Genomic DNA, 21,871 nt, shown 5'->3' with positions numbered 1-21,871 from the left:
ACACAGTAAACTGCGATGTCATTCAGTGCAATGTTAAATTTCTATTTCATAAAATACTTTAATTATTATTTTCCTTCTCTAATTGAAGAAGTGGAAGAAAAGCAATGTAACTACATTTTAATTGCTGCAGACAGCGTGCTTTTGCTTATAGGGAACCTGCATATTCCAAAAGGGAGCAGAATACTGTCTGCATTATCCGCTGAAAATGTGTTGCTGGAAAAGCGCAGCAGGTCAGGCAGCATCCAAGGAACAGGAGATTCGACGTTTTGGGCATAAGCCCTTCTTCAGGAAGATTCCTGAAGAAGGGCTTATGCTCGAAACGTCGAATCTCCTGTTCCTTGGATGCTGCCTGACCTGCTGCGCTTTTCCAGCAACACATTTTCAGCTCTGATCTCCAGCATCTGCAGACCTCACTTTCTCCTGCATTATCCACTGACAACTTGCACAGGTATAGCAGTGAATTCCATATTTATCAAGTTTGATGTCTGGATTTCTCAACTGTTGGAAAAATGATGCATGCTACGTCAATGCAGACTCAGAGGGGTACAGTAAACCAATCCAGCACCCTCCACCATCCAATCCCTTACTACAGCTATGTCTCTGATGCCCTTAAAAGCTGGCAAAAGAGGCAGCTCCCCTCCATGTTGACAGTTTGGGTCTTTGGACATTCGACACAAAAGTATTTCTATCTACTATCAGTATCCAGTGTTAGCTCACGGCATACAACCCAAACTCAACTCAGCTGTTTTTGAACCCTTCATTCTGGTCATGTACATTTTCGGCATAACAGTTAGAATTGGAAAGCTGGTCACCAATGAGAACTGTAGAATGCAGTGATCTTAAGGAATAGCTTGAAAAAATTTAAACAAATGAATTTTTAAAAATTGCTTAAGCAGCAAAAAGCTGCATGGTTACAGAAATCAAAAGCACAATACAATAAAGGAGTTTGCGCCATCTAAAGTATATTTAAAAATCAATTTAAATTCAAAAGTATTTCATTGCTGAGAATTAATCAATTTATAAATACGAGATAAACACACCAAATCCCACAAATCTCCTCACTAGGCTTTAAAAACCAAGCCTCCATTATATAAATAGTCTCTGTTCAGTTTTGCTATATTATGAACTTTTCTATATAGTGATGAATAAATAGAACAGCAAAGTTGACTCCACGTATACATTCCCAAAAATCTTAGCCAACTCTTCCTATGAACAACTTAGTTATTGTCTCTGGCTAAGGACAAAGCTCAAAGCTTTTATTCTGGAATTTTTTCAACCTTGCTATTCTGAATGAATAATAGCAACATTAATCTCCGTCAATTATGAATTTTGTTGCTCAATGCATTACACACGCTGTAAAGTCGATTAAGTCTCTTTACTTGACAACTCCCTAATGCTTGTCAGTAAGTGCTAACTGGTGTATTTTCTAGAATTCAACTAATCAAATAAAGTCTGGATTACCCTGCACCAACTCCACACCTTGGTTGCTGACAAAATTTGTTGGTTAGTTTTTTTACCTTTTGAAGCAGGAACACAGAAGAAACTTCTATGATTAGAGATAGCGCTGTCAACAAGTAATGTCCCACCAAAACTCCTTCTGAAGAACTTCTATCCCTCAAAACAGTAACTGTGCAAAGTCAAAAATCAATAACACTTAATGATGATTAGCACAATTTTGGAAGTGCACTGTGCAGAATGGCTTCATCATCCCTTAAAACAACCTATCTGGGATGATAGCATTTCAAACCAAATGAACTGGAAAGGGCACCAAACAAACCTGCAATGACAGATAGCAATAAATGCTACAACTCTCTTAGCTGTGAATTTCTGTCCACCGCGAGGAAGTAGTAGTAACCAGAGGCAACCACTAGTTAAACTATGCACAACAGTAGCAGGAATAACAGACAGTGTTATTGCAACAACGGGATTATGGCAACATTGTCTTCCAACGAAAGTCTACTGGGTCCAGGATGATATAATTTGGCAACACCAATACCCACAAACCTATTGTTTTCGGAGGAAATTTGAAAGGAAACCTGCCTTTGAGTGTTGTCTTGAGGCTCGATCCTGTGAAGTGATATTCTCATATTGATTCAGCTCTGACTGATCCAACAGTTCAAAATCATCCCCCTCTGCATCAGTGTCCATTTCTGTACCTGAGTGTTCATGATAGGTCTGTGAAGCAAACCTTGGAGGATTGTCCCTCACCATTTGGGCCTCTCGATCTGCTCCTGATAGTGCAGCTGCCATCATATTACTGGCTAGTGCCCCTGCCAGAGTTAAACCTTGGCTGCCTGTGAAATTCAGAGGTGATGGCAGCCCACTGAGGGATATATCTACATCAATATCCTCCTGATCAGAAAACAAGCTCACATCTTCCTGTGCCGAAGCTTGGTAGGGAGCTGTTGGAATACCCAGGCTGGTATCATCATCATCATCATCCAACCCAGCCACATTTGGGTTTATTGATGGGAATTCTGGTAGATCTCTTGCAAATGACTCCTCTGGGTCACTATGACGATCAAGATCTGAGTACAAAAGGAAATTTTGTTTAATGAAGTATTCACTTGACGCACTTCTGATGTGTGGTTATTATAAGTATTGCAGTGAACTTACACTCAAAGCAAATAAGAAATAGGAGAGGTAGGCCACACTGTCCTTCAAACCATCATTCAACTAGAACATTACTGATCTTCTGCCTCAACTCCACTTTCCCATTCATTGTCCACATCCCTCAATTCTGGAGACCAAAAATCTGTTCCTTGTAGATATTTCCAAAGATTTATAATCCTTTGAATGAAGAAATCTCTCCTCATCCTAGTTCTAAATGATCAACTTCTTACTCTGAGATTTTGACCCATCTACAAGATTCCCAGTCAGGGGAAACCACTTCTTAGTGTTCACTATTGATTCCCTGCAAAATCTTGAACATTTCAAAGAGATCACCACTCATTCTTCTAAATGTCAGAGAATATAGAGTCAATCTACTCAGCCTTTCATAGGATAATGAGTGCAGAGATAAAAAGTTTCTACATAGAGTTAATTTCTGACTTTGAGAAAACAGAAGTGTGTCTTTTTGATGCCACCCTCTGCTTGGCCTGGAGGAGCTGTTTTGCAGCCCCCTCTTTTGAATCTGCCACCAATCTGACTGAATTTCTGAGACTGGAAGCTGAAAAGGCCACACATCCAGTACTAGCAGTCTCCAAAGTCCCTTCCTCAATTTAACTCCCTAACTCCACTGAAGTCAATCCTGCCACTGGAGTGAGAATGATATCAGTGTGGGGTAGAAAACAGAACAGCTGAAGGTAACTCAAGAGGGACTGGAGTTTCATAGAATCATTGACATCTAGTCCACCCACAAAACTAGATGGAAATAAACTCAGTTTAACAAATCAATTAAAAGCACAGGGGGTTAGTCACTCATGCTTCCTCAATCCAAGCCTTTGAGGGAAAGATAAAGAGGACAAAAGAAGAAAAGGAGGAGATGAATGGAATGAGTACATGAGTTGGTGACAAGGGGGAGCTAGTTGTAATAGGATTTGATTTGTTATTATCACATGTACCAAGATACAATGAAAAGTGTTGATTTGCATGCTCTCCAGGCAGATCATGTCATACAAAGTGCAATAGGTAGCAGAACAGACTACAGAATAGTGTTACTGTCACAGAAAAGATCCAGAGGGAGAGATCAACATTAACATTGGACAGGCCCATTTAAACATCTAATAACAGCAGGAAACTGTTGTTGAATCTGGGAATCTAGGAGGGAGCACATGAGCGTGCGTGCGAATGTTCAGTTGGTGGAAAAAGGGGTGTGTATGTGTTTGGTGGGGGAAAAGATGAGCCTGACTATAATGTGTGGTATAGCATGGCTGTGGACAGAGGAACTTCACAGAATCTTGTGCCACAATGGAAGAGAAAGTTTGATTGAAACCTTGATGAATAAATACAATTTTGATGAAGCTAAAAATGAATATTTTCATATGTAGATTATTTTATTAATTTGTGAGATGTGGGCATCACTAGTTGGGCCAACATTTATTGCCCATCACTAACTGTCCTTGAGAAGATGGTGGTGAGCTGCCTTCTTAAACCACTGCAGTTCATGTAATGTGGGTAGACCCTACCGGTGGGGAGGGAATCTCAGGATATGGTGATCTACAATGTGAACTCTCAATTATATATCAAATTTTATTATGCTGCTTTATTATGGTTTGGTTATGTTAGGATCACATTAATTTGGAAGCCTTTCTTGCTCATGTAATGTACAACTGCACCCCTTTTCTGTCATCCAAAGTCTTTCTTAAATTAGACCAAAAATCTAATCAATGAGCTGGCTGTGGTCCAGTAATGCCACCGTACTACTAATCAAAAATTGCATCTAACACTGGCCTAGCCAATGACATCCACATTGCAGGAACAAAGAAAGAAGGTCTGTATTACTTGTATTAATTGCAATGAATGCTGAAATTGATTGGCAAAGTTGGAGTCATGACAGTAACATCAGATAAGCAAAGGGAAGACTAATGTTTTGACTCAATTTCACGAATTTGAAGTGGCCCGAAGAAACTGCATTTCATGACAGATCTATAATAAGTGCTACGAAGAATTCATCCCTGAACAAGTGCTTAAAATCAATTCAAAAAGACCCTGAATCAATCAACATGCCATATAGTAAAAGCAATGATTCAGCGTGGAAGAAATAAAACTTAAGTGAATTAATTACTATCTTCTGTTGTGTGGAACATCATCAGGGCACCAGAATAGACTCGACAAAGCTTGTTTCATAGAATCTATCAAAATTCACCTGAACAAAAATGTTTGCGTGTAACACAATTTTCTACATGAACACTAAAATAACACATTCAAACAATAGTCTAGTATAACTGAAAAACGTACCTTCAGAGCCATCTGTTATCGGTGTCTGCCCTCGGGATAAGTTGAAAGTTCCATTGTCAGCATACGATACCTCAGTGTCAGAATGCTCAGAGTCTGAAATTTCCAGTTCCTTAGCAATTATGGAGTCATCAAGCTTTTCATGCAAAGAGGAGGAAAAAAGATATATCAGAACTATTTAATGACAAAAAAAATCTGGTATTAATAATAGTGCTTTTCACGACCACTGAGCATCCCAATACTTGAGGGGTAAATTTTCAGTATAAAAAAGTGGGGTCACAGCTGTAGTGTAGAAACTAAGGGAACTAATTTGTGTACAGCATGCTCCCACAAATCATGAAAAGTTTTATTCAAAGACAACCAGAAGAAAATTGTTACAACTTTTTAAAAAAATATTTATTTGTGGTGTGAGCACTAGCTGACCAGCTGGGCGTAGGTTTAGGGTGAGGGGGGAAAAGATACAAAAGAGACCCAAGGGGCAACTTTTTCACGCAGAGGGTGACATGTATGGAATGAGCTGCCAGAGGATGTGGTGGAGGCTGTACAATTGCAACATTTAAGAGGCATTTGGATGGGTATATGAATAGGAAGGGTTTGGAGGGATATGGCCGGGTACTGGCAGGTGGGACTAGATTGGGTTGGAATATTTGGTTGGCATGGACAGGTTGGACCGAAGGGTCGGTTTTCATGCTGTACATCTCTACGACTCTATTGCCTCTGAGTCACGGTTAGAGTAGTGCTGGAAAAGCACAGGTCAGGTAGCATCCAAAAAGCAGGAAAATCGACGTTTCAGGCAAACATTTATTGCCTGTCCCTAGATGCCCTGGAAAAGGTGGTGATGACCTGCCTTCTAGCACCACTGCAGTTCACCTGTTGTGGGTAGATCCACAACGCCATTAGGGAGGGAAGTCCAGCATTTTGACCCAGCAATAGTGAAGGAACAGCGACATATTTCCAAGTCACGATGGTGAGTGGTTTGGAGGGAAATTTGAAGGTGGTGGCATTCCCATGCATCTGCCTCCCTTATCCCTCTAGATGGAAGTGGTCATGGGTTTTGAAGGTGCTATCGGAGCATCTCTGGTGAATTTTTGCAGTAGCAGCAGTGTCAAGATGCACTAAGTGTCAGTGGTGGAGGAAGTGGATGTTTGTGGATGTGGTGCCAATCAAGCATGCTGCTTTGTCCTGGATGGAGTCAAGCTTGAATGAAGTTGGCCTGCACTCATCCAGGCAAGTGGGGAGTACTCCATCACACTCCTAACATGTGCCTTGTAGATAAATGACAGACAGGCTCCGAGGAATCAGGAGGTGAGTTATTCACCGTAGTCCTAGCCTCTGACTTGCTCTTGTAGTCACTGTGTTTGAGGTCAATCAAGATGGGTTTCTGGTCAATAATAACCCCTACGGGGATTTAGTGATGGCAACATCATTGAATATCAAGGGTGGTGGTTAGATTACCTTTTATTCATGATGATCATAACCTGGCAATTGTGTGGCGTGATTGCTACTTGTCACCTGTCAGCCCAAGCCTGGACATTGTCCAGATCTTGTTGCATTTGAACATAAACTGCTTCGATATCTTAGTCGTCACAAATGGTCCTGAACATTGAACATCCCCACTTCTAACCTCATGATAGTGGGAAGATCATTCATAAAGTAGCTGAAGGTGACTGGGCCAAGGACACTACCCTGAGGAATTCCTGCAAAGGCGTTCTGGAGCTGAGATGACTGACCTCTAACAACCACGACCATCTTCCTAAGTGATAGGCAAGACTCCAAACACAGAATTGGCTCCTGATACCCATTTATTTCAGTTTTGCCAGGGGGCCCTTGGTGCCACACTCTGGTGAATGCAGCCTTGACGTCAAGGGCTGTCACTCTCAACTCCCCTCTACAACTCTGCTCTTTCTTCCACATTCAAACCAAGGCTGTAAAAAGGTTAGGAGTCGAGTGGCTGTGTTGGAACCCAAACTGGGCATTCCCGAGCAGGTTAATGCTGGTAAGGTGCTGCTTGGTAGCGCTGTTGATGACACCTCCCATCACTTTACTGATGATCGAGAGGAGACTGATGGGGTGATAAGTGGCTGGGTTGGATTTGTCACAAAGCGGTTCCTTTTCTCAAGGATACTGCATCCTTAGTTTGTTTCAGACGGATCATAAATAGTCCTGGCTCCGAAGTGACCAGTTTGGTACAGAGACAAAAAAAGATTTTGAGAGGCCTTTTGTTTATATGTAAACCGATTAGATTTAAACCAAAGTGGTCATGTTTTAGAAGTGATCTGTATAATGAAAGGGGAGTGATCGGTTATCCAGCTGAGCAGTTCAGTCCAGAACAAGTTAGGAGTTCAGCTGTGCAGAAAGAGGCTCTCTCTTTCTCTCTGTCCTTCTGCCCATTAACTTCAACGTATAAGCATTTGTTCCATTTTTACTGTTTTTTTAAAAAGGGGCTTGCTTATTGGAACTGTTGTGTATATTTGGCACAGCATAATTAAGTCTAGTTTGGATAGTCTGAGTTTTGTAGACATTCTCTATTCTGTTCTCTATTGTGTAATTTTGTGAATAAATTTTTGTCTGTTTTAAAACCGGATAGTCAACCTCTCTGGGTAATTTTCACTGTACACGTACCAAAGCAAATTGCAAAGTTATGGTCTGGGCTGCCTGCTTAAGAATGTTTTGAATAGTCTGGCCTAGGTCATAATGGATCGGGGGCTCTTTGTGAGATTTTAAACAGCGAATGGTAGGTGCTAGTGTCTTTATTTCAGGTGTTGGTTTGTTTGGGTAGACAAAGCTTGGGATAGTAATGGTTCTTTCAGTCGCCACAAGGTTTCTGGAAGTGGATGCGGTGCCTTTGGAAGTTTTGCAAAAGGTGAAGACCACCAAGCTGCAGGAATTAGACCAGCTGGGATTGGACTTTCCCGCTTGTGAGGAAAGCAGAGATAATTACAGCAGTGGCTCAGTATTTAAACTTGTTGGAGAAACCATCAGAATCTATAAAGATGGCAAGAAATCAGTTGCAAATGAAGCAGCTTGAGTTAGAGACGAGAGATCAGGAAAGGCAGCAGAAATGAAACAGTCTGAGGAGTTACAATTAAAACCAGAAGAGTGAGATAAAGAGAGACCAGCAGAACAGAGAGAGAGAAAAAAAGCGTTTGAACTTCAGAAATTGACCCTCGGCTTAAAAGGCTGAAGGTAATCTTAGCGACAAAGTCAAAACTTCACTGCCTGAAGTAGTGTGAATGCATGTGGAAGAGCAGAGAGTTAAAATGATAAAGTTAGCAGCTGAAGTGGCTGATGATTATGAGCTGGTCCATAAAACACGGTTTGGCTTCCAAAATCAATTTCAGTCCATGAGGGATAGAAATTGGGGCAAAGAGAAATCCTCAGTGAAGATCATACGGCTAACTTATGACAGTGTAAAAAAGAAACCCTTGAGGGGGACAAAAGTTAAAAAGCTCCAGTGTATTGTAATAAAGTGGGCCACATGATATCAGCGTTCGTGGGCTAGGAGAAAGCCAGAGGTAGGAAAACCAGACAAGCCTGGGAGTTTTGTTGAACTAGTAACAAAAAGCACAAGGGAAGTTAGACAACTGCCTCAGTGTACAAGATAATCAGAGATTGATTAAAGAGGAAGTGCCAGATCTGATTAAAAAATATACATGCAAGGGTAACGTAGCAGGTATTTTGGGCATGAAGTAAGAGGACCATTAAAATTGATTAAGGAGAAATTAATAAGTCAAAATTCAGAAACTACACATTTGAACCATGTGTCAAATTTTAGAGAACGATCAAACAGAGCTGGAGAGTTGGCTAGACAGCATACAATAAAACTCGAAGCGGAAAAGAAATCACAAATTCGCAATTTTGCATTTGGGGATAAGGTATTAGTGTTACTTCTAGTAACAGGTAAGCCTTTAAAAGCAAGATTTAGTGGACCTTATCAAATCTAGAGGAACTATTTGGTTAGGACGCCAGACAGGAATAAATCTTACAGTGTGTCATGTGAATATGTTCAAAAGGTATTTTGATAGGGAAGGAAAGCAAGAGGAGAAGGTGTTAATGATTACTGCACAGAGAGAAGAACCAAGTTCAGAGCATTCTGAATTGGACATTCCTCAAATCAAATTGGACAATGGGGAAGCTGTCAAAAATTGGGATAAGTTATTGAGTTACCTTCCACAAGAAAATCGAAATGACCTGAAAGAGTCATTACTATCGCATGGGGAGATATGTGGAAATAAACTGGGCAGTACTAACCTAATTATGCATGATATAGATATAGGAGATCCTGTTTCGATTAAGCAACATCCTTATAGGCATAACCCTCTAAAGGTGGCATAGGTTCAGAAGGAGATAGAACGCATGCTCCAAGATGGCATAATTGAAGTGAGTTACAGTAGCTGGAGCTCACCCATAGTCATGGTGCCAAAGCCAGATTATACCCAATGGTTATGTGTGGACTATTGCAAAGGCAACGCCATTACAAAGACTGATGAATATCCAATTGTGAATCCAGGATTGTGTCAAAAAAGTGGGACAAGCAACTTACAAGCAACTAAGTTGGACTTGCTCAGAGGCTACTGGCAAGTACTTCTGTCAGACAGAGCAAAAGCAAGTTCGGCTTTCATAACGCCATATGGACTATAACAGTTCAAAGTTATGATCAGAGTGGTGCTGGAAAACCACATCAGGATGAAGGGCTTTTGCCCGAAATGTTGATTTTCCTGTCCTCAGATGCTGCCTGACCTGCTGTGCTTTTCCAGCACCACTCTAATCTAAACTCTGGTTTCCAGCAGTCCTCACTTTTGACCAGTTCAAAATTATGCCATTTGGTATGAAAAATGCTCCAGCCACATTTCAGAGACTGACTAATAAGGTCATCGCCGGATTACCCAACTGTGTGGTGTATATTGATGACCTGGTGATTTTTAGTCACTTATGGTAAGAAAATTTACAGTATTTATCAGACTTGATATTAGATTAGATTAGATTACTTACACAGTGTGGAAACAGGCCCTTTGGCCCAACAAGTCCACACTGACCCTCCGAACAGCAACCCACCCAGACCCATTCCCCTACATTTATCCCTTCACCTAACACTACGGACAATTTAGCATGGCCAATTCACCTAAACTGCACATGTTTGGACTGTGGGAGGAAACCGGAGCACCCGGTGGAAACCCACACAGACACGGGGAGAATATGCAAACTCCACACAGAGTCGCCTGAGGCAGAAATTGAACTCGGGTCTCTGGCGCTGTGAGGCAGCAATGCTAGCCACTGTGCTACCGTGCCGCCCTCAATTGATTTCAGAAGGCAGGCTTGGTGGTAAACCCAGCTAAAAGTGAATTTGCCAAAGCTCAAGTCACCTTTCTGGGCCATGTTATTGGAAGTAATTCGGGAATTTTCCACACCGTCGATTTTACCTAAAGTTCATGCCGAACTTTAGCAGTGTGGCTGCTCCATTCACCGAATTGTTAAAAAAGGACAAGAGGTTTCAGTGGACAGCAGACTGTCAAAAGGCATTTGACAGCCTAAAAACTGTTAACCACTGCCCAGAATTAGCCACACCAGATAACATGACGCCTTTCAAGGTGGCTATCGATGCCACTGATGTGGGTGTTGGTGCGGTGCTCCTGCAGGAGATGACAAGGGAATGGAAAGACCCATCAGATATTTTTCCCGGAAGTTGAATGTTCGTCAACCGAAATATTCAATGGAAGAAAAAGATTTTAAGCTTGGTGTTGGCATTACAGCATTTCAGTGTTGATATTACCACCAACACACCGGTGACAATTGATACACCGATCATAACCCATTGACATCTGTGGAAAAATTTAAGGACAAAATTGCCAGACTGTTTAGATGGAGCTTCTTGTTTCAGCCATTCAGTGTGATACTTGTGCATGTGGCAGGTCAGAAAAATGTGACTGTCGATGGGTTATTGAGGCTCGAATAAGATACGGAGGCGTTCGGTGACGGGTCTGCCACAGCCTGAATTTGCATGCGGTTGTGCATGTTTATAGCTAGTAGTGTGTGTGTGTGCGCGCGCGCGCGTACACATACACATGTGAGTTTTACACTACTAACCAGTTTTAAAAATGAAGCCATCTTTTGATATTGATGGTTCATTATCTTTAAGGGAGGAGGTATCACAAAGCTGGTCCCTTTTTTTCTAAAAGCTGTTCCTTCTCTCAAGGATACGGTGTCCTTGCCTTTTTCCAAAGAGGTCCTAAACAGCTCCCGGCTCGGAGGTGGCAAGTTTGGTACAGAGATGACAAAGGATTTTCAGAGGCCTTTTATTTATATGTAAACAGATGAGACTTCAGGCCAAAGTGATCTTGCTTTAGAAGTGACCTGTATAATGGTTGATACACACTACTGATAGTTAGCATTGGTGTTGGAGGGACGGAATGTTTGTGGATGTAGGGTTAATCAAGTGGACTATTTTGTCATGGATGCTTCGAGTATTGTTGGAGCAGCACACATCCAGACAACAGCATTCTATCACACTCCTCACTTGTACCTTGCAGATTGTGGACAGGCTTTAGTGAATCAGATAATGAATTACTCACTGCAGGATCTATAGTGCAAGTGAGAGGTTTTTAAACCGGAGTATTTTGATCGTGGGAGATCAATGAAGATTTTGCCATGGAATGTCAAAGGCTTAAAGTCTGGTTGAAGATTTGTAGCTCGGGTGTCCGTTGTTGTGGTTCTGTTCGCCGAGCTGGAAGTTTTTGCTGCAAACATTTCGTTCCCTGGCTAGGGAACATCATCAGTGCTATTGGAGCCTCCTGTGAAGCGCTGCTTTGATGTTTCTTCCGGTATTTATAGTGGTTTGTTCTTGCCGCTTCCGGGTGTCAGTTTCAGCTGTAGTAGTTTGTATGTGGGATCCAGGTCGATGTGTCTGTTGATGGATGTTCTTGCCGCTTCCGGGTGTCAGTTTCAGCTGTAGTAGTTTGTATATGGTGTCCAGGTCCATGTGTCTGTTAATGGAGTTTGAGGATGAATGCCATGCCTCTAGGAATTCCCTGGCTGTTCTGTCTGGCTTGTCCTATGATGGTAGTGTTTTCCCAGTCAAATTCATGTTGCTGATTGTCTGAGTGTATGGCTACTAGGGATAGCTGGTCGTATCGTTTTGTGGCTAGCTGATGTTCATGGACCTGGACCCCATATACAAACCACTACAGCTGAAACTGACACCCGGAAGCGGCAAGAACAAACCACTATAAATACCGGAAGAAACATCAAAGCAGCGCTTCACAGGAGGCTCCAATAGCACTGATGATGTTCCCTAGCCAGGGAATGAAACGTTTGCAGCAAAAACTTCCAGCTCGGCGAACAGAACCACAACAATGTCAAAGGCCAATGGTTAGATTCTCTTAGATTGCCTCTTGTTAGAAATAGTCATTCTAGAACACAGAACATTACAGAGCAGTACAGGCCCGTCAGCCCTCGACATGGGTTTCAGATTGGTTCCACAGGTCGGTGCAATCTATCCTACAAAGTTCCATTTTCATCCATATAATTATCCAATGACCATTCAAATGCCCTTAAAGTTGGTGAGTCTACCATTGTTACAGGCAGTATGTTCCATGCCCCTGACTTCTGTCCTATATCTATCACCCGTCAATTCAAAACTATGTCCCCTCGTGCTAACCATCACCATCCAAAGTAAAAGGCTCTCACTGTCCATCCAATCTAACCCTCTGATTATCTTTTATATCTCAATTAAGTCAACTCTCAACCTTCTTCCCTCTAATGAAAACAGTCCCAAGTCCTTCAGCCTTTCCTCATCAGACCTTCCCTCCATACCAGGTAACATCCTAGTAAATCTCCTTCCAAAGCTTCCACACCCTTCCTATAATGCAGTGAGCAGAAATGTATGCAATACTCCAAATGCGGCTACACCAGAGTTTTGTAAACTGTAGCATGACTCTTGTCTTCGAAACTCCACGAGTAAAACATTAACTCTGTTCCCAAAATACCTGACTTCATGCCTAACGCCTTAAAGTTATGCCACTTGTTAGTGACTCTTCAATTAAGATGATGAACAGCTGTTTCCTGGACACCCTGTCCATCAAATTTGTTATGCACATCCTCCCTCTGACTAAGCCACAACGAGCATCCCTGATCAAACCTTGCATCTACAAGTGGAGATTAATTCTTTCCTTCAGAATTTTCTCCAGCAGTTACATTACCAAGCACTTGAGACTCACTTCTCTGTATTCCATGGTTTCTCTATCACCCTTCGTGAGAAGTGGAACCATGTAAGCAGTCCTCCAGTCCTTTGGCAGCTCCCTTGTAGCAAGGGGAATTAAAAATTTGGATCAGAGCCTCTAATTTCATCTGCCCTCTCTCACAGCAATGTGAGATAAGACTCATCTAGACCTGTGGATCTGTTCACTTTTTAAGCCCACCAAAACTTCCAATATATCCTCACTCCCTGTGTCAAACTTCTCAAAAACTCTCAATCCCTCTTCCTGAATTCCGTACCTACATTCTCTTTCCCCAAAAATGAAGACAGATATGAAGTACTCATTTTAACACCCTACCAATGTCTTCTGGCTCCATGTATAGACTGCACCCTTGGTCCCTATTAGACTCTATTCTTTCTCTGTTTACCCTTGACCCCTCTGATCTTTGTGTCAAGGCAGTCACTCTCATCTCAGGTTCAGCTCTTTTGTAGGTGTTCAAGTCAAGGCTACAATGAACATAAGAAATAGGAGTAGACCACCTGGTCCATGCAGCCTGCTCCGCCATTCAATAAGATCTTTACAAGGACTTAATTCCACTTAACCCTTATTTCCTTTACTGTTCAAAAGTCTGTTTTTAAGGCAAAAATATTCAACAAGTAGCCTCAACTGCTTCACTGGGCAGGGAATTTCACAGATTCACAACTCTTTGGGAAAAGAAGTTCCTCCTCAACTCGGTCCTAAATCTGCTGCCCTTCTTTGACTCTGTCCCCTAGTTCTAGTTTCATCCGCCAGTGGAAACAACCTCCCTATCTTATAGAAACATGTAAAATTATGAAGGAATTATACAAGATAGCCCCCTCATTCTACATGAAGTACATTTAATTGACTGAGGACTGGCATCTGCAATTCTGATGACCTCCTGAGGAGGCCAAGATGGATTGTTCACTTGACACCTCAAGACTTCAGATTCCACAAGACTTCTTGAGCTCTGGATTCAATGTCAAGTCTTCCCAGGCTAGTTCCTTCCATCGTATACCACTATGCTGCCACCTCTGCCCGGAATGAATGTATCGGTGTCTGGGACATGGTTTGTATGATACAATTCCATGAGTATGATTACGCTTGGCTGTTGCTTGACTAGACCATGAAACAGCTCAAAATTCTTGCACTCATCCCTGATGACAGTAAAGTAGACTATATAGGGTCAACAGTGCTGAATTTGCCATTGTTTTCTTCCAATGCCTAGTTCAATGTCAGATGGTCCATTCTGTCTCAGTCCTTTGAGACTCTTTAGTGGTTTGATACTATAAAGTGGCTTACAGGCGATTTCAGAGAGCAGTTAAGAGTCAGCCACATAGCTGTTAGTTTGGCATCATACGTAGGCCAGAACAAAGACAGCCATTTTCCTTCTCTACAAAAGTCATTACTGAACCAGATTCCTTTTCACAATAATTAACAATGGCCATAATCAGATTTTTTAAAAAAAATTCAAATTCCACCATCTGTTGTGAAATCATCATAGAATCCCTATTGGGTGGAAACAGACCCTTCAGCTCAACAAGTCCACACCAACCTGGAATGTTATTTGGATCTCTAGATTTCTAGTCAAGTGACAAACAATGGTCATCCCAATAGTTAAACCATTCACCGAGGATTTAAAAAGAGATATTTTTTAGAAAAACGTAGAAACTAAGAACAGGAGACCATTTGACCTTACAAGTCTGTTCCACAATTCAATGGGATCAAGGCAGATGCTCTATCTTTATGCCATATTCCTGCTTTCTACCTATATGCCTTGATGCCTTTAAAATCCAAATATGTGTCTTTGTTGAATATATTCAGTGACTTAGTTTCACACCCTTCTGCGAGAGAGAATTCAGTAGGTTTACTATCCTTTAAGTGGAGAATGTTTCTTCATTTCAGCCCTAAATGACTCCTCTCGTATCCAGAGACTGTGTCCCCTGATTCGAGACTGCCCCCAAAAAAAAGGGAAAACATCCTCCTTGGATTCAGTCTGTCCAGTTCTTTTAAAATTTCAAATGTTTTAATCAGATCCCCTCTCATTCTTTTTAAATCTAGAGAATACAGGCTCAATCGAATAAATCTTTCTTTATAGGACAGTCCAGTCATCCCTAGCATCAATCAGGTGAACCTCTGTTGTACTCCATGGGATGTATATCCTTTAAATATGATGACCAAAACTGCATGTAATACTTCTGAAGTGTCCTCACCAAAGCCCTGTATCACAACAGCAAACTATTACTACGTCACAACTCAAACCCTCTTGCAAAGAAGGCAATCGAATTTTGTGCTCCTAATTGCTGTTGCACCTCCCTGTCTACTTTTTTTGACTGGTGTAGGACACTCAGATTCCTTTATACATCTTAATTTCCCAATGTATCACCATTTAAGTAACACTCTTGCCGTTCTCATTTCTACACTGAAGTGTATAACTTCACGTTTAGCCAAGCTGTACTACATCTGTCATGTGTTTATTCACTCACCTCAAAAGTCTCTTGGCATCCACCTCACAATCCCACCCAGGTTTGAGTGTCATCAGGAAACTTTGGAAATGTTTCATTCAGGTCATTTGTATGTTTCATGAATAGCTGGGACCCAGCATTGATCAGAGTTACCCCACTTGCCAACGTTTGCCACATGAAAAGAGCTCACGACCTTCCAATCTGTTATCAATCAATGCTCAATCCATGCCACATCAACCCCTGTCCTACACGTGTTAAGCTTGCTCTCGAACCTCTTAACAAAACAACCTTATCAAAAGACTTCTGAAAATCCAAAAACACTACTTCACTGGTTTTCCCCTATTTATTCTACCAGTTACATTCTCAAACAAACCACTAGTAGATTTGTTAAGCATGATTTGCCTTTCATAAATCCACACTGGCTTTGTCCAATCCCATTAATGTTTTCTAAATGTTCTGTTATCGCATCTTTTATAATGGAGTATAACATTTCTCCCACTTCTGATGTTATGCTAACTGGTCTGTAATTCTAAACAAAAATTGTGCATGTTAGAAATTAGGAAAGAAAACAAATTGCTGGAAAAACTCACATCTGGGGAGATAAGACATTTGGAGATCAGTGACCCTTCTTCAGAATTGATTGAACCTGGGAAAAGTTTGGTTTATACATTGAAGGTGGGATGGGAGGAGCAGGGAGGTGTAAATGATAGCTGGAGATAAAGCCCAGACAGAGAGGGGAAAACAGTTGAGGTCAGCTTGGGAAAATCAATAGCTGCTAAATGGGGCCATTACTGGCTGACAATCAGATGGTCATAGTAGCAGTCCATGTAATGACAAGCCCCGGTGTGTGGGATTTGGGCTAAGGACATGGGGGAAGGTGCTCAGACCCTAAAATTATGTAACTCTATACAGAATCCTGAAGGCTGAATGGTCATCCCAATAGTTAAACCATTCAACTGAGGATTTAAAAAGAGATATTTTTTAGAAAAACGTAGAAACTAAGAACAGGAGACCATTTGACCTTACAAGTCTGTTCCACAATTCAACGGGATCAAGGCAGATGCTCCATCTTTATGCCATATTCCTGCTTTCTACCTATATGCCTTAATGCCTTTAAAATCCAAACATTTCTCCCTCCCCCCTCCCCCCCCCCCCCCCCCCACCCCAAGCAGAAAACAAAGCAGGGTCACTGGACACAAAATATTAACTCTGCTTTCCCTCCGCGGATGTTACCATATTTGTTGAGTTTTCCCAGCAATTTCCACTTTCAATTTTAATCTTTTTTTTAAAAACTCTACCTCCCATTTTAAATCGATGGGGTTATATTTGCCATCCTCCAAACTCTAGGAACTGCTCCAGAGTCTAGAGAATTTTGGAAGGTGATCACCTATGCAAAAAATATTTGCAGGGACATTTCCTTTAGTAATCTGGGATATAGGTAATCAAGCTCTGTGGTTTGTCAGATTTAAACCCCATTAAAATGTCCACAGCACCATTTTGTTAGTACTATTCATTAAAAAAAAACACCCTCTCACTAGACCCTGGTTCTCTCATTTCTGGGAGGCTCTTTGCTGAAGACCAAAGATGTGTTCAATTATTTTGCTTTCTTAAAATTCCTGATTATAATTTCCCTGGCTTTTGACTGTAAGAGACCTATATTTTTAATCTTTTTCCCCTCATGTATTCACATAAGTTATTAAAATTAGTTTTCATGTTCCTTGCTTTACTTCCATACTGTAATTTCCCACTCTCGATCAAACTTTATGCCCTTTTTGCGGAATTCTAAAAACGATCCCAGTCCTCAGGCTTCCTCTTTTGGCTGGCAACTTTGTGTTTCCTCTCTTTGGATCTAAAACTACCACTAATTCCCTTTGTGCATGATGAATTTTGCAACAAATAAGAATGAATTATTTTTTTCATGCAGTTTTTAAATATGAATTATTGCCTATCTGCTTTCAACCCTTCTGATAAACGTTTCCCACTTCATTCTTGTCAAGTTACACCTCATACACTCATTGTTAATATTTAGAATCTAAATAAAGGGAACTATAATTTGTTGATTTTAGACAACTTCACATAGAAATCACACAAGGGAAAACCTCCAGATGATGATTATAGATTTCACAATAAAATGCAAAATCTGAATGAACAAGAAGAAAACGGAAATCTTTAGAAAGCTCAAACACTAAAGGATAATTAACAACTTAAAACTTCAACCAATCTATTTCAAACGTTACACCGATACATAAAGTTCACAACTTTAGATAGTTTAAAATTTTATAAATTGGTGAGCTAATGAGAGCATGCATTGTGGAAGAGGCCTTGCCAAGAAAGAGTAAGCAGGCATCTAAGAATTAACAATAGAGGCAGACCAAGATTAGCATAAGAGGTGAGTATGAGTCACTCGTACACTCAACAATGCCAACAGAAAAACAGCATGATCAGTACCTTAGGGCAGAAGGCAGCTAATTCAGCTTCACTGTCACTTCCATCATCTGCAGTTCTGACAGCTGGTGCTCGGCGACGTACTGAAGCAAGCCAAGGAAAAGATTCTACGGTTAATAATGGCCACACGGAGCTGCTCCTCCATCTCTAATGCATTCAATTTGCTATAGTGATTCCACTGTAGCATCCCACAGCTTGTGTCATTAGTTATACCCCAGACCCACCTCCAGTACTGAGCTCAAAAAGATTTTGCTATTCTGCTTTTAACAGGGCATCTTGGACCTTAAATTAAAAAAAATCAACATCAACATCTGAGCAACTAATAAGACTTAAGGGATCAGTACAGCAATATATAGTATAGGAAATAGTGAACTTAAATCAGGTACAGATAAGAAATAAAAAGAAGAAGAAACAAATGTTGAAAGGAAAGATAATGCTAAAAAAACTCTTCAAAAATATTTACCTCTGCAGGAGTGAAACTCCAGAGTTTCCTCTCTGAACTAGAGGGGTTGAACGATATTGCAGGAATGCAAATCTAACTAAAAAAAAAGGTGCTTATACAAATAAATCAGTCCAATCTTTCTAAAATGATAACTAATTAAAATGGACATTGAGCATTTTTCAAAAAGAAAGAGGTTCAAGAAAAGCTAACTTTAGCACAAGGCTAATTTTTGCATTTTGCAGTGCTTCTTTTCGTTACTACAAATTGCTGGATGATTGATGCATTACCAATAGGCAAGCACACTAAACTTGAGATTGTTTTTCCAGCAAATTATGGTCCATTACAATGAATTGCTGCTTCTTCATAGTTAAAGTGCAAGTAGAGACAGAGTTGTACAGCACTGAAACAGACCCTTTGGTCCAACTCATGCATGCTGACCAGATATCCCAACCCAATCTAGTCCCATCTGCCAGCACCCAGCGCATATCCCTCCAAACCATCCAGACGCCTTTTAAATGTTGCAACTGCACAGCCTCCACCACTTCCTCTGGTTGCTCTTTCCATACATGCACCATCCTCTGTGAAAATGTTGCCCCTTAGGTCCCTTTTAAATCTTTCCCCTCTCACCGTAATCCTATGCCATCTAGTTTTGGAGTCCCCTACTGTGGAAAAAAGCTTGGCTATTCACACTAGCTATGCCCCTCATGATTTTATAAACTTCTATAAGATCACCTCTCAGCCTCCAACACTCCAGGGAAAATAACCCCAGCCTATTCAATGTTCCAACCTTGGAAAAGTCCTTGTAAATCTTTTGAATGCCTTCAAGTTTCACAACATCCTTCCTATAGCAGTGAGACCAGAATTGAATGCAATATTCCAAGGTTAATCTTGCTAATCTTTTCTCAAAAGTCATTGTCTCTTATATGAGGTCAATTTGGCTGTTCTTTACTGAATTCATATTTGCTAATGAACTAGCTGTATTCTTAAAACAACTGTACAAAACTATTGTGGTTACTAGTTTTAACATGTGAAGTACTGATCTTCAGAGGGTATAGGCTATCATATGCAGACTCAATAGCAAAAGAACAAAACTTGTAGCAGTAACGTTTTTTTAAAAAAAGAAATGACCAGTCAAAACTTTGGCCATTTCCTGAATTTAGTAGAAAATAAACAGCGATTTAGTCAAAAGAGATCTACAAAGGCATCAGCGGATTTTTTATTGACTTCAACCACAACAGCCAACTGGAACAATGCTAGTTGTGGAGTAGCTTTAACTGTTGGGCGGGTGTGTGTGTGTGTGTGTGTGTGTGTGTGTGTGTGTGTGTGTGTGTGTGTGTGTGTGTGTGTGTGTGTGTGTGTGCGCGCGCGCGCGCGGAAAGAGATCCGGTTGTTATGGCATATGTTGGGAGGGCTCAGGAGAGGTGATTAAATTTTCCACAACAGGTACATAAGAACAAAGAGCAGGAGTCTGGCCCTTCAAGCCTGCTGTGTCACTCAATAAGATCATATCTAATCTTTTTCTGGACTCAGTTCCACTTACCCATGTTTTCATCATATCCCTTAATTCCTTTATTTTTCAAAAAAGTATCTACCTTAGCTTTGAAAGCAATTACTGAAGTAGCATCAACTACTTCCTTGGGTGAGGAATTCCATAGATTAACCCCCCTCTCGGTGAAGAGGTTCCTTCTCAGTTCAGTTCTAAACCTGCTTCCTCTAATCTTGAGGCCATGCCCCCTTGTCTTAGGATGTTTCCACTCATAGGTGAAACTATCTATTTCTATGTTATTGATTCCCTTCATACATTTTATTTTTCCATAAGATCCCTCCTCATTCTTCTGAATTCTAATGAACATAATCCCAATCTACTCAGTCTCTCTTCATAAGCCAATCCCCTCAACTCTAGAATCAACCTCATGCACCCGCTCCAGTGCCAGTACATCCTTTCTTAAGTAAGGAGACCAAATCTGCACACAGTACTTCAGGTGTGGCCTCACCAGCACTTTGTACAGCTGTAACATTACGTCTCCGATTTTAAACTCAACCCCTTTAGCAATGGAGGACAAACTTCTATTTGCCTTCTGAACTATGTGTTAGACCTGCAGACCAAACTTCTGCAATTCATGCACAAAGACACCCAGGTCCCTCTGCAAATCAGCATGCTGCAACTTTTTACCATTCAAGTAATAATCTGTTTTGCTGTTACTCCTACCAAAATGTATGACTTCACACTAACTAACATTGTATTCCATCTGCCAGACCTTTGCCCATTCACTCAATATATTTATGATCCTCTACAGTCCTCTGCACACTTTGCTCTGCCAACTCCAAATCATCTATATAAGTTGTATATAATTGTGGTCCCAACACAGATCCCTGAGGCACACCAGTAGTCACTGATTGCCAGCCAGAATAGCACTCATTTAACCCCACTCTTTGCTTCCTGTCAGTCAACCAATCTTCTATCCACTCTAATACTCTATCCCTAACACCATGAATCCTTATCTTATGCAACAACCTCATTTGTGGCATCTAGTCAAAGGCCTTTTGGACATCTAGGTACACCACCACATCCTCTGGATCCCCGTTGTTCTCCTTGTTTGAAATATCTTCAAAGAATTCCAAAAGATTTGTGAAGCATGACTTGCCCTTCATGGACCCATGCTGCATCTGTACAATGGGACAATGAATAGGAGATAGATTCCTGATAGCTTGATATTAGAATACGGAAGCAAAGGCACAGCAGATAAGGGGACAACTATGAAAAGGTTGAGGGGGGAGGGTGGTGGTGGTAAGTGTAGTCAATGCAGGACTGAGATTTAAAATGCACACTGTTACAAAACAAGGTAAATGAGCTTGTAGTGGTTTGAAATTGGCGGGTATGATCTTGTGGACTGGGATGATGTGGGATATGGCTGCAAGGAGAGGAGGGCTGGGAACTAAATAACCCAAGGATTTGTGTCCTATTGAAAGGACAACCAAATGGACAGAGAAGTTGGGGTTGCCTTGTTGGTAAGAAATTAAATTAAATTGATAGCAAGACAGGATATAGAGCAGGAAGGTGTAGAATATGTAGGCAGAGAGAGAAAATGACCCTGATAGGAGTAATGTATAGGCAGTGACAATGTGGGGCAGAAAATAAAATCAGGAGGTAGAAAAGACACGTAAGAAAGGCACTATTACAATCATCAATATGCAGGTGTACTGGGAAAATCAGGTTGGTAACAGATCATTAGAAATTCATGGAATGTCTACGAGATATTTTTGGATCAACTTATTGCAGAGTCAATTTCAGAACAGGCAATTCTCATTAGGGAGATTAAGGTGAAGGACCCCTGGGGCCAGCCATGATAAGACGACAGAATTATCCTGCATTTTGAGAGGGTGAAGCCGGAATCAGATGTAATGATTTTACA

The 21,871-nt window shown here is 41.0% G+C and overlaps 1 protein-coding gene across 2 annotated transcripts in view; it reads right to left on the bottom strand.

Annotated features, from left to right (window-relative positions):
• Positions 1-365: 365 nt before the first annotated feature.
• retreg3 (reticulophagy regulator family member 3) overlaps positions 366-21,871 on the bottom strand; it is a 66,445-nt gene continuing 44,939 nt past the window's right edge. For both annotated transcript variants that reach the window (XM_060848517.1, XM_060848518.1), the window contains exons 7-9: positions 18,020-18,099; positions 4,900-5,032; positions 366-2,528 (exon numbers count right to left, since the gene is read on the bottom strand). In XM_060848517.1, the coding sequence (XP_060704500.1) occupies positions 2,005-2,528; positions 4,900-5,032; positions 18,020-18,099 (737 nt within the window). In that variant the 3' untranslated portion in view covers positions 366-2,004. The remainder of the gene's footprint in view (positions 2,529-4,899; positions 5,033-18,019; positions 18,100-21,871) is intronic.

The sequence above is a fragment of the Hemiscyllium ocellatum genome, chromosome 32 (assembly GCF_020745735.1).
Source record: "Hemiscyllium ocellatum isolate sHemOce1 chromosome 32, sHemOce1.pat.X.cur, whole genome shotgun sequence".
NCBI lineage: Eukaryota > Metazoa > Chordata > Chondrichthyes > Orectolobiformes > Hemiscylliidae > Hemiscyllium > Hemiscyllium ocellatum.
Note: the sequence above shows the minus strand (reverse complement) of the source record. Positions and strands in the feature narration are given on the sequence as shown.